The 14,156-nt window shown below is 43.8% G+C and overlaps 1 protein-coding gene across 1 annotated transcript in view; it reads left to right on the plus strand.

Moving 5' to 3' along the window:
• Positions 1-742: 742 nt before the first annotated feature.
• The window catches only part of CLMN (calmin), a 43,052-nt gene continuing 29,638 nt past the window's right edge, over positions 743-14,156 (plus strand). The window contains exon 1 of the mRNA XM_053475262.1: positions 743-905. Coding sequence (XP_053331237.1) covers positions 824-905 — 82 coding nt within the window. The 5' untranslated portion in view covers positions 743-823. The remainder of the gene's footprint in view (positions 906-14,156) is intronic.

Consider the following 14,156-nt stretch of genomic DNA (forward strand, 5'->3'; position numbering starts at 1 on the left):
GGGATTTGGGCAGCAGGGTATCTGAGACTATGGTGGGTAATTAAAGATGTTTGCAGTGCAGCAGGCGGGGTGGCAGATGTGGGCAGATGTAAGCAGGCAATGGGGCAGATAAAGGGGCTGTGAGCTGGGAGGCAGGTAAAGATAGGCTGGCATTTATCACGCTGGTTAGAGTGGGCAGAGCGGATGGCATTTACCGGCAAGGAGCGGGCAATCTGGTGATTGTAAGTCGGCCGCATGTGGTTGTTTAGCTGGCCGGATTGGCATCTGGCTGGCAATGAGTGGCGCAAGGACATGTATTTGGTTGGCAATGGGGCTGGCAGGGTGGGTAGATGGCTGTTGGCATGGGGGGGCAATTATTTGGCAGTGTGTCAGGCATTAAGCTGCTGCTGTGGTCTGAAAGTGGGGTGGGAAAGAAACCCCTGGCAGGGGAGGGCATGTAACTGCCAGGGAGGAAGGGAGTGGGCAGGCAGTGAGGTGGACATTTACCTGGAAGCCAGCGGTGGGGAGAGGGCGGAGGGCATGCCGCAACCCCCCAGCAGGTAGAGGACAGGCAGCGGGGTGAGCAGGGAGGGCAGGCGAGCGGGCAGCGGGGTGAGCCGGGAGGGCAGGCGGGCGGGCAGCAGGGTGAGCCGGGGGGCCGGGACACGTGCACCCAGCGCTCCTCCTGCCCCCCGCTTCGGACCTGTCCCCCTCCGCCGGGAGGAGGAGCCGCGCTCTCCCACGGCTTCTCGGCACTTCCTCGCTAACTTGTGCGGACTGTGGTTAGGATTCCCTCTTCTACCTGCCCCCTACACTCTCAGCGCCCACCCTCCCACTTCCACTCATGGCTGGACACGAGTGGGACTGGTTCCAGCGAGAGGAGCTGATAGGACACATCAGTGACATCAGGGTCCAGAACCTGCAAGGTAAATAATACACCATTCAACTTTCTTAAGGGGAGTAAATGGTTAAATGCCCCCCCCCCCGCTGTGGATTCTTCACTCCTTCTAGGGGCAGCATGCACAACCCACTGATCAGCTGCTGCAGAACCTCTTTGCAGTGATTGACAGCTCAGCATCACAGGGGATTAGCAGTCAGCTCTTTGGGTGAGGGGAGGAGCAATGGGTTTGTTGCCCCCCTTATCAACTATGCCATCCTGCCCCTAATGGCTTAGTTGCCCCAGAACCCCCACAACTTTTGGCTCTGTAGGCGATACACATTGTTATATTTATAGACAGTAGTTTATTTACATTTGCTGGTGTTTATAGCAAACATTATATATGCGTTATTTTGTGCATTTAGATAGAAAACATTCTATTACTGCACCAAAAACCACTAGCTTAACCCTTTCAGTGCCAGCACTGCTTGTGCTGTATACCTCTGGCACTCAGACAGTTAATAGTGGCTGTATCTGTTTACCATTGTTTACACAATATAGCAATATAAATGTATAATAATAACACCGACGCGCATCTTTACATAGAAATTACTGAGAACATTAGGGGTGATAATTAAGGAACTGGACATAATGTGTTAAAAATGGAGCAATAATCAAGAACATTGCCCTGGTTGCCATGGTGATTGCATCAATTTATAGCGGTACACTATATTATATATACACACATATATACATAATCCCAGAATCTGTTTTTATTTCTATTCTTTAAAAGTGGAGCAATCGCCATGGCAACTGACAGACATGTGCCCCACTTTTTTGCCCCTGGACACTGCTCTGGGCCCTTGAGAGTTCCGTACTGCCTGTGACGTGGTGAGTACACCTGCTTCGGGTTGTTTAAAGCCTGCGGTGCATCATCACGTTGCTCAGGGGTGCTTCACAGCCCTCTGGCACTCACAGGGTTATCTGTCACAGCCGCTGGACTCAGGAGCCACATCCCGGCAAACGTTTGTACCGACAGACTTCAAAGGGACTTTCCAGTGAATCACAATGTATGGGTTTATCAGACCAGAACATACCTCCGGAAATGGGGCTGTATATACAAAAAACATTTATATTCTGCTGAAATATAGTAAAAATCAACAGTTAGATTGTAAGCTCTGCAGGACAGAGACCTCCCTTCCTTATGTACTCATACCTATTCCCCAATACTTATTACATGACACCACTATCATACCGTAACCCACGAACAGCTCGCATACATGCATACATACAACCGGAACATACCGGCGGTTTCCTTGGTTACTGGATCACAAGTAGAACCCAACCCAGAACCATTTTTTTTTATTGTTAAATATCTCTAGAATCATCTTTTCTTTTAAAAGCCGGTTCAGTAAAAATAACGAAAAAATTGAATTTCTTTACGAGCGTCCAGACTGGTTAATGGCCGATTAATGTTATAATAATTTGGGATTATTTCATAAAAATAGATTATTCTGTATTATAAATTCACTAGGGTGCCATCCTATAGAATACGCTAGTAGAAGCGAATCGTCCTTCTCTGTAACCCGGCAACGCTGTTAACATTGATGTAATATTATGAGACTGTCGGGAGTAGTAGATTTAATTCATGTTGTTGCTCGCGTGATTGGATAATACAAGGTGTTCGTTATCAGGGCAGTGATGGTAGATCCAGTACATAGGAGGCTTGGTGCTTGTAAAGCAGGGCATCTGAACGTTGCTAATGTTGTAAAGCAGATGACCTCCAGAACCTTGTCCTGATGAAGATGTTTCTGAAAGTTTATCATGAAAATACGGACCTTAAAGAGATGGAAATGTGTGTCTCGGTCCATAAAAACAGAATGTAGTGGTGATGTCACACGTCTCAGCTGTTACGTCACATTAGTTGGCATTTTTGTCATGGTTTTGGGGCCAAACTGTTATATTTGCCCAGGAAAAATAGGATGGTGCCTGCCCAAGGGCAGAAACTCTGGCTTGATAAGACAAGAGGTGGGCAAATCCTGGAGAAAACAGAGGACTATCTGAGCTGGAACCGAGCGTGCCTAAAGAGCCACCCCCCATAAGACACTGCATGGAAGGGAGGCCACCCTCCTCCCATATGCTGTACTTCAGCAGCGTATATTGGCTTTGGGCGACTAGGCTTATGTCTAAGGTGGACGGTCCAGGGGTCGCTTTGCTGCAAAACTAGGGGCAGGTATCTCTGTCCATCACACTCCTTGGTGCACCTCAGCTAAATGAGTTGGGGAAGCAGTATATCTACTTTGTAGCCGTCCCACTTACACTAGGAAGATATGGCCATGGCCAGCACGGCCTCCTTAGTATATTTTTCCTGATGACATTACCTTCTGAGATGGAATATATCCTAAGGTCCTAAGGAGCCCCCCCCAACTTAAACACCCCACTGCTAGTAAAGGTATTGAGGAGGACACTTGGCCTAAGGGATACATGGTCTGCTGCTGTCCGCACTTTACATCACACGTCTATGCGGGATGTGATACTCGGATATTTATGTGTTTAAGCTGTAATTATGACATCTTGTTGTTGAGATGATGGCTGCAAAGCCTGAGATGATAGAGTTGTGAAGGTGGAGCTTTTTGAAGAAAGTGTTTGTGATGGTGATGCTTAAGACATCTTCATGTGGGACACTTTGGAAGATCATTGTTTTGTGAATGTTCACACCGTCCTGTTGAGGCTACGGACCAAATCTTATGCCGCGGTTAAAACAATCTCCGTACTCGGCCATTTCATTCTCTTTGATGTCGGAAATCTCAAATACTAAAGTATTTCTTAATTAGTCACCAGTTTAAATACTTCATAAATGGAAAAGCAGGTCAACCGCGACACACAAACTTTTGTTCTCATGAGTGCCTCTTGCACTAAATCAGTGGGAGTTCTTTTTGAGTATTTGGGGGGGGTCTCGTAAGACTGCACCCTCAAAGCTTTCGCGTGAGCCAACTCTGGAGCTCTCTGGCGGCGAGTAGATGACCTGGACGCAGGTAGGAGATGTGTAAGGTAACTAGCTAGGCTGCGAAGAAAGGTGCAAATGCATATGGGGGTATTCTGCAGAAAAAAAACAATTAAAGGGACCACGTAGCTGACGTAAAAAACACTTGTATTTAGGAGAAGCTGCAGAGTTGCAAAACCATTTAAAGGGGTGAATTAAAGTGCATATGATGGCTGGAGCGTCCTTTAACGTTCTCCGGATCTACGTTAATGGAGTTTAGTTAAAAGGACGCTTCTGTCCAGAAATATTCTCTGACCTTGTGGCTCTCAACACTTAGCTCCATGCTGATTATAACTGATCCTGACACCGCTTATTCCCCAAGATCTGACTCGATTGGGCACTTTCAGGGCACATTAAGGAGCAGGAATTAAATCAGACATTTTTTCTTCAGCATTTCTTATGCCCCCACGGATGGTGAAAGCTTGGTAGACCGCGCCGAACTATCCAACTCCATGTAACAATTTGATTAACTTGAGTAACTTATGTGTTACTAATGTGACCTTTAGAAAAGTGGTAAGATTATTTAATCATTAGCTATCCTATCCCTTTCCCCATGTATACGGTTTAAAAAATACACGGCCAAGGGTGGACCAGGTTTAAGATTACCCGATAATGTGACTTTTTATGGGCACGGCAGCTGTGTATAATAAACATGTTTAGTAAAGATATTACAAAGCTTTTTAATTATTGGAGGTTCCACTATTTTTTACAGAATAGATGAAAAAATAATCTAGGTTTTCATGAAATATGTCCCAAGCTGAAGCTGTCTGGGGTTGGCCCCTCATAATGAATAGTATAGTTTCATGTATATGGTAATATGTTTAGCAGGATGGTGTGGCACACACTGTTAGTCTGTTAATTGTATTATTCCGTTATTAATTGTATTATTCTGTTATTGATTTTATTATAAATTCTGGGCGCTGGCGCAAGCGGATGTCAGATGGATGCCATGCGGAAAAAATCAAGAAGTAGCATTTCTGACTCAATGGAAATCCATGAAACAAACTCATCGTTACTGAAAAAATTGCTAAAAATCCATTTTTCTTTTAGATTTTGTGCTGCCATGTCACTGCTGAAACTATTATTCAGATTCCTTAAAAGGTAAATAAAGTATATTGCTGTATACCCTAACCCCCCTGCGCCGTATAGAGAACCCCCCCCTGCGTCGTATAGAGAACCCCCCTGCGTCATATAGAGAACCCCCCTGCGTCGTATAGAGAACCCCCCTGCGTCGTATAGAGAACCCCCCTGCGTCGTATAGAGAACCCCCCCTGCGTCGTATAGAGAACCCCCCCTGCGTCGTATAGAGAACCCCCCTGCGTCGTATAGAGAACCCCCCTGCGTCGTATAGAGAACCCCCCTGCGCCGTATAGAGAACCCCCCTGCGCCGTATAGAGAACCCCCCTGCGCCGTATAGAGAACCCCCCTGCGCCGTATAGAGAACCCCCCTGCGCCGTATAGAGAACCCCCCTGCGCCGTATAGAGAACCCCCCCTTGCGCCGTATAGAGAAACCCCCCCTTGCGCCGTATAGAGAAACCCCCCCTTGCGCCGTACAGAGAACACCCCCCCTGCGCCGTACAGAGAACACCCCCCCTGCGCCGTACAGAGAACACCCCCCCTGCGCCGTATAGAGAACACCCCCCCTGCGCCGTATAGAGAACACCCCCCCCTGCGCCGTATACAGTAATAACCCCCCTGCGCCGTATACAGTAATGTTGGTAGGCATTTAGGATTCTGTGGCAGTGAAGGGACAGGATGTTTTGCCATTAGGTTAATATTTAACTGTTAGGAGTAAACACTCAGGTTGCGTGGTTTGGGTCGTTTCCTATGAAGTCACACTGGAAGAACACCCTCTTTCACAAGCCTCGCAGAATCACCTGCTACAAATTGAACTGCTGGTCGTACAACTTGTTTCAGTCTCTGACGGCCAAGAAGAAGAGCTTTAATATACCGTCTGTTTACTTTACGGATACCTTGCTATTTTTAGTTAGTTTTGTGCTTTTTGTTCCGGAATGTTGTAAAACCTGAAGGAGTTTATATCTCGTCCAAACTTTTCCTTGCTTTATTTAGTTGGTTGAGTTGTTGATCTCGTTTTTTAAGCTCCTTTTACTTTCGTATAGAAGTTTACATTGTAGTGTTGTGAAGGCGCTTCGTGGATTATTTCTTAGAACCATAACATGGCCTTATCATGGACCCTATGTTAAAAGTGATGCGGCCCTCTTGGTCCCATTAAAGGAAATACTAGTGATGTATTAACCTTTGGCGCTGCACTACGTCTAACCAAGGGTACCAGCGCCTGCCATTTCTCTGCTCCACTGTCCATATCTCTAGGCACTGGGATGTGACACCATTTGAAGCTCAGCACAGTACGCGTTGTGTTAATAGACCGGTGGGGGGGCGGTCAACGATCTCCCTTTTAACCGGCCCATTGAGTAGTGGTGTTGCAGGGAGCCAGAAGCGCTCTATTGTGCAGAGGGGCTTTCGCTCCCCTGGACCTGCTGCTCTAGGCTTAGTCGACCTAGGCCAGAATCCCACTGGGATGCACCTAGAGTTTCCAAGGATTGTTGAAAGAAAGATGGTTTTGGTAGAGCGTTGATGGGGCATCTTTAATTCTAGAAGCCCAACTACCTTGCTAAGCCTGGGGCTTTGTGGACCAGACCCTACTGCAGATCTGAGAAGATCCGAGAGAACAGCTGCATAGAATCGGATTCTACCGTGAAGTTTAAAATGTGGTCTTCTCACCATAAAAAAAAACCAATTAAATGTTAAGGACGATTAGGCCATTCCACTGGTTGCCCCCCCAACATACTAAAAGTACTAAATGTGGAAAGTTTTCTAAGAAGGTTCTATCGTTTCCATGGTGACTCTTCCAGATTTAGAACTTTGCCCCACTATTGCCCTTATAAATATAGCCTTTTCTTCCCCTGAGTCCATCTGTCCACAGCATCTACTGTTTTTGTTTCCGTCCTCGTATGCGGTTTCTCACAAAGGTGCCAATTATAAAATCGTATTATATTATATAATGTACATCCATATAATTCTAATCGGCTTCAAAAGATTTTTTTTTTAATAATCCAATCAACTTCGACACTAACGGAAATCAGTAACATTTTCCTTTTTTAAATGACCCATATAAGCAAAGTGTTCCAAATCATTTTAAGATGAAAAGATAAATTCCGAAAGGAAGAGCGAGAATTGCTGACTTTAGCTGTCCTTGCGTACAGTAAGATGATGAAAAAAGAGTAAAAATAAGATGAATGAAAACGCATTTTATTTGGGAATAAAATCATGAGCGTTCCGTGCTTTTTTTAAATGTAGAATTAAATCTGCTCAGTGGATTGAAAGCAGAAGAGTGCTGGCCCTTTGGGGAATGGGTTTATTTTTAGTGTTGGACCAGATCAGTGGCTGTTGCTTAGTACAGCTTCGTTGCTCTTCCCCGTTTATTCACCATGTGGAGCGACCGAGAGAGAAGAGAGGTCCACGGATGCGTGGCCACATTTGGCAGGGCTTACAGCCTGGAAGGGACTTCCAAGAATATGTGATGTAATTGTGTAAAATACCCAAAACATTACTGAATGAGATGCCGGTGACCCTGCCCAGGGTAATATTCACTGGCAGTCTTGGGTATGGTGTGAGAATGAACTATTTCTTTGCTTTTTTTTGGTATTACTGCGATTCTCTAGTACAATTCTGCATAATGCATATACAGTGAGGGGATTTAAATATGCGTGGGATCGGCATACGGCTCCTGAATCTAAGACGAGACTGATCAAGGTCTTTAGAGCAGGAAAAATAGGCGACTAGTTTGGCCAAGTGGTTCTGGGTTTAATAATAATAATAATAATAAAGATAATGAAGCCCTGGTCTTCCTACAAATATTTTATTATAATGGCCAGTATATAAGCTTGTATAGATGAACAAAACTACCTCCAATTCCTTAAACCAGAGCATTCCAGATCTTTACTGCCCTCACTGTATAGTAGACTTGCACATTCGGATTTGTGCGAATTACACATTTAACACATTTTTTTTCGTTTTGTATGAACCTTTGAAAATGAGGCCCGACTCCCACAAAATGGAAGAAAAAGAAGCAAAAAAAGCTACAATTTTACCTGCCGACAACTTCCGCGTCTCTCTTCTTAAGACACGGAAGTGGAGCTGCGAGACACGGAAGCGGTCGTCAGAGAAGGTAGGGATCGTGAGAGAGGGTGTCCATTCCGTTCCCTTGGATTGGCTCCCTGCTCCTTTAACACCAGGGATGTATTAAGTCATCATCCCTCGGGCCAGTCTGTAACGTACTGTGTTTTAATTTCGTGTTAGTGTATACATTTACATATATCGCTGGCCTCTCCCATGAGATCACAGGCGTCCAAACTGCCAAACCAGCGACCCTTGTCGGCAGAGATGTTGGTTCATAACGCTCACGCCTCGAGATCATGTAGCCTCTCGGCTACGGAGCAGGACTTTATCGAGATGTTTTATGTAACTTTGTTGCTTATTTACGGCTACGTATCGGACTGACAAAGGGAATTAGACAATTACATTTATAAACCGATCTCCTGCTGTTTCTATACACATTATCAGGGCTTTTAGGGCTATGGAAGCCTGCGATAGCCTCATACCCAGCAAACATTCTGAGCTCCTTGAAAAGAGGGGGATCAGGGGAGGAAAGAAAGAGGGGCATCAGGGGAGGAGAAGAGGGATTCTGGTCCCAAGGAGAAACTTCACCTCCTAAAGAAGAACATTTGTGAGTTTTAATGGTCTCCAAAATCACCTTTACTAAATTGGATGGTAAAGAATTTTCTAGCTAACCCTTTAGAGGATAGTACATCCCATCTCTGGCATTCAACGTGTTAATTTATAATAGGCTGCCTTGCCTGTGCCGAGCTCGTCCCAATTGCACTAATTAACGTTACATAACAGAGGAATGTTTCAGCGCTGAGAATAAATATGGGTGCCGTTTATAGTTCCCGGATCCTGGGAGTTGCTCTGGTTTATTAGCGCATGCTGTAATGCAGAAACTTAGATATGTTCTAGATTTTTAACCCCTTCATCTAATGATTAATGCCTACTCACATGGCATGACTCCTGTGCGCAGAGGTTGCATGCATCACAGGGTGTGGGCTATTCTTTGCACAAAAACCTGATTATATACACACATAGGCAAGGGCAGGGTTCCCGTACCTGTGTATTAGCACACTACGGGTTCAGACAGAACGAAGGGGCGAGACGCATTTAGTTTTTAGGACATCGGTCCAGACGCAGAGAAGCTCCCTTGGCTGCTGGCAGCAACATGGCTTATAGGAATGGCCGCTTCGGTATGGCTTTCTACCTTTCCTTATGCTTTCTGATGGCTGATTATCCGCCTTGTATTTAAGATGACAAAAGGGAAGCTTGTCAAGTGGACTCGGGGTATCTGCTAGCCAAAAACTTAACTGTTTTATTGCTGGATGCTGCTGCACTATTAGTTACTTAATCAGACAAACCAGCAGTACGATTATGTTTCAGACCCTTTCTTTTTATTACTTCGATCCACTAGAAAGGAGTGGATGCAGTTAGTGTAGCAACACACCTGGGGATAGTTCAACGATGGATAACAATTCACTGCAAATAAGATGGAGAGGGAACAGCCTTCCAGCAGAAGTGGTAGAGGCTAATACAGGGAAGAGATTTAAACATGCATTGGGATAGGCGTATGGCTTCTGAATCTAAGACAAGACATATATATCTTATATACTGTGTGCTTTATTGTATAATAGGCTGGTATAACAAGCAGTCTAATATAAGACCACAGTCATGCAGACATTGTGGTCGGGGTACAAGAGTTATGAATGCATTAGGAAAGGAGGTCCCTGGTCTGAAGAGCTTACAGTCTTACAGCCCAACGACGTTTGTTACAAAGTTTAAGATGTCGCATAAGCTTTAATGATGTAATCATGTGATTCAGAAGAATGGACTTCTTAGGTCTACATCTTACTCATATGAACTTTGGTCCTCTAAAAGGTGTTGAAAACCTGTTTGGATTTGGATTGAAAGTTATTTTTATAGAGTAGGGAAACTAGTTTGCTCTGATCTGCTGTCTGTTTTGTATGCATTATTGTGAATACATTATTTAAAAAGCTTGTTACTTTCCAAAAAACAACCAAATGGCAAACAGAGCACAGAGACAGTTCCAGGTTGACAAAGAGCCGCGTAAAATTAATAGGGTCGGTTTATAGCATTTGTAGTAATACATGTACACTACCATTCAGAAGTTTGGGGTCACTCAGATTGCCTTGTTTTTGAAAGACAAATTTTGTCCCCTAAAATACCATGAAATTGGTGAGCAATCCAGCGCAGATAGGGTTAATGTTATAAATGACTATTGTAGCTGAAACGACTGATTTTTAATGGAATCTCTTCATAGGTGTACAGAGGCCCTTAATCAATCCCATCACTCCTGTGTGCCAATGGCCCTTTATCACTCCCATCACTCCTGTGTGCCAATGGTCCTTTATCACTCCCATCACTCCTGTGTGCCAATGGCCCTTTATCACTCCCATCACTCCTGTGTTCCAATTGCCCTTTATCACTCCCATCACTCCTGTGTGCCAATGGCCCTTTATCACTCCCATCACTCCTGTGTGCCAATGACCCTTTATCACTCCCATCACTCCTGTGTGCCAATGGCCCTTTATCACTCTCGTCACTCCTGGGTTACAATGGCACTTTGTGTTCGCTGATCCACGTTTAAGTTTAAAAGGCTAATGGATCGTTAGAAAACCCTTTTGGAATTATGTTACAGCGAGAAATGTTCTTGTTTTCTGGGAAAACAGCTGAGTGACCCCAAACTTTTGAACAGTAATACGGACTCCTGACTGCGGGGTAAGGCTGTGATTCCTGTTTTTCTGTCCTGCGTCACAGATTATGGAATGTCTCTTCTAAACGATTTAATCGGCATTTGCATCTTATTAAAAATGTAATCGCATCTCATTTATTGGATGCATTTGTTCTACAGGTGCGTGTGTCGCGAAGGCACAATGCAATATTAAGGCTTTGCAAATTAAATATGAGCACAAAAGCAGGGGGATGTTGGAGATGAGTTTTTCCGTTATCTCTAATCTCCATTAATCTAAAGCATTATTATGTAATCATTCTGTTTATTTCGTGTCCTGGTAACAAATTGTGGGATTTTACAGAAGTGATTATTCCCAAATTGCTTAAGTCTTTTTTTTTTTTTCTCTTCTCTATATAAGGACATTATATTATACCGAGAATTCTTGCATTGTTTTTTTTCTCTGGATAGGAAAGTATGTAAAAGTTTAATATGCATAACTTCCCAGATTTACTATCTTGGCATTTTCATAAAACATCAATTTTGTTGTAATAAGCAGAACAAATTGTGCTGTGACGATAAAAAAAAGTCTTTACCGTTTTAATATATTTTTATGTGGATAAATATATTCTGCATTGTCATGCAATGCTAGGGATGGGGTATTTTGTTTCACATTGATGTCATTTTCCAGAAAATACTAAAATGTATCTGTAATTGGGCAAGAGATTTTACTCATATAATAATAATAATAATAATAATAATATCTTTAAAGGGCAGTAATAAGGTTAAAGGGACACTGCAGTGTCCCATGGTGCCCCCTAAACGATCAATGAATATGAAAGTACTTGGATGGAGAAGCTGCAGCTCCATTGCAGATGGCCCAACATTTTGCGCAACTTATTGGCTTTTTGAATCAGCCAATCGGGGGCAGGAAAGCATCCCCATTAAAGTAAATGGGAGCGCTCCAAGTATGCTTCTAAGTATACGATGTGTCAAGAGCAGTGATGTATTCTAGCCTAGGCTGACAAAGCCTGGGGAGGCAGGTCCATGGGGGCAGCGGTCACTTTGACACAAAACATGGGGGCTGATCCCCCCCTCTTGGGTGATCAGCACCCCTCAGTGTGCCATTGCCCAATGGGCTGGTTACAAGAGAGGTCTCTTATCACCCCCAGCAGCTCAGCATCCCGGTGTTCCTCGTTGAGAACGGCAGCCGTGGAGATGGCAGCTGGGATTGCTGGGTCAGGCCTGGAGCAGAACCCAAGGTCAATACGCTAATGGTTAGGAGATGGGTTCAGCTGAACACATCCCCTGCATGGCAAATAATAAGGGGGGACACCATGAAAATTAAAGGGACCTCTCAGCTACCAAATGCATTAAAGTGCATATGCTGGCTGTAGTATCCCTTTAATTCCATACACCCTTACTGTGCCTTTAATACTATCATAGACGCCTGGAAATGTAAACACGAAAGTGTCAACATACTGTAACATTACACCGGTAGCACGTTAACCCCCCCCACACACACACTATGTCAAGCTATTACTATTTTAACTGTTTGTAAATAGGTTTTATGATGTGTGCCCTTTAATCTCATTGGGGTCTAGTCATTAAAGTTGGGTTTCAGCTCCTTGGCTACACTATACATTATGAAGGTCTAAACAGCAATAAGCCTCAGCTGTAGAAAGAGATTGGCTGGCCCTGGATAATGTATAGTAAAATCAGTGAGATTTCTTAACATTTTGTCTTTATACAGGGCAAGTTCAGCTTTTTGCTAGAGAACAGTGCCAGTGATGGCCCTTCGTAACAAATAGGGTATGAGAGAGTTAAAATCACAACCCTCCTGCAAACTCTCCCTCTAGTGAATAAACCCCATGGCGTCGATAGATCTCTGTTTTCACTGATGTTACAGATCACATGGCTTCTCTGCTGATTCACAAGGGCTTGTTCAACCAGATGATTTTTGGGCGAACCAGTATGACACTGTGGGTGTGAATGCGGGTGTAGTAAGCTCATGGACGGAATGCTTAAAGATGTTTAAAGACATATCTTCTATAAATAAAACCAGCCTGCCAAACGAAGCTAATGCAGGAATCCTTTATAACACAGAAATCGAGGTTTACAGACCCTGAAAAGACAGACATCGGAGCTAATCGGAGACATCGTTAGCGAAATATTGGGTGACAACTAATGTACGGTGTTATGTTTCTTGGGGGTCCCAACACTGAAACTTTCATATAAACTGTTAGAGATTGTGTTTTGGATTGTGTGACTGTGCTGCTAATTCCAAAAAAATATGGAATTCCTACTTGGCCAGAGGCGACTATCATGCCTGATCATGGATGAGCCCAAATGACCCAATGACTTTAGAATCTTTCTCTCGCTGAGCTTAATATTAGTATCTATTAAGACCTACGTGTATTTGGTGGAAGTATATTTCTTGGCCTTTAAATAATTGGTTCTGTTTTTTTGCACTTACAACTTCTGACAGCCTTTATTGTCCTACTATAGAGGATAAAACCCAGCACGTGCTTCTACTTCCCTCCTCATTGAGAGACGAAGGTCTATGGTCCCTGGATAAGTCAATTTCCTACAGAAAAAGATGGCGGAGAGCAGAATGTTCTCCATCTCTTTGTGAAGCAGGAAGTAGTAACAGAGGTTTTATCTCCTAAATCACAGAAATGAGAACTGTCAGGGTTTAAATAGCGTTAGAAAAAGAAGTCAAAATAGACCATTTCCTCTAAAACTCGGAAAACAATGCAAGAAGTTTGCGATTGTCTCGCCGGTTAATTCCGTTGCCGTGATACGGTTAGCCATTGTCACAGGTATTCCAACAACATTCCGCTGAGAACAGCAGGAGCCATCATTTTGGAAATAGTCCCGGCAGATTGTGTAAGCGGATAAGGCCCACCGTCCATGGATTTCCCCAGCGTGGACATGGCCGGTGAAACATCTAGAGATCTAGAGCTTTTGGTATTTGATTCAGAAATCAGATTTACGTCTATAATAGACATCACTGACCACAGATAAATTAAAACTCAACCCACTGTGGGCACACGTCCTCGGGCAATCAAAGCAACCACATATATTCTATAAATTAATATATATATATATTTAAACCATAAACATTTTTTTCTTTATAACATTATGCATGTTGAGGCATTACTGTCTGTCTAAGGTTTCGAAATTTCAGATGTAAACAGCGTCATTCATTCTTGGCTTTAATTTGCGTTGGGTGGCAGAGGTCACCGCAATTACTTTATAGAATTTAAGAAGTTAGCAAACACTAACCCTTTGCTGTCAAAATGCCACCGTCAGCCCCAGGCGGTGCCGACCTGCTAAACCGTGACATTGTACAGTCCTGTGAGTTTCAAAACAACCAGAAAAAAAGCATGAAATTAGCAAGCAAGCTGGAGCCGAATGTAGGTCGCTTATTAAAACTATC

This window comes from Spea bombifrons, chromosome 9 (assembly GCF_027358695.1).
Source record: "Spea bombifrons isolate aSpeBom1 chromosome 9, aSpeBom1.2.pri, whole genome shotgun sequence".
In the NCBI taxonomy this organism is placed as follows: domain Eukaryota; kingdom Metazoa; phylum Chordata; class Amphibia; order Anura; family Pelobatidae; genus Spea; species Spea bombifrons.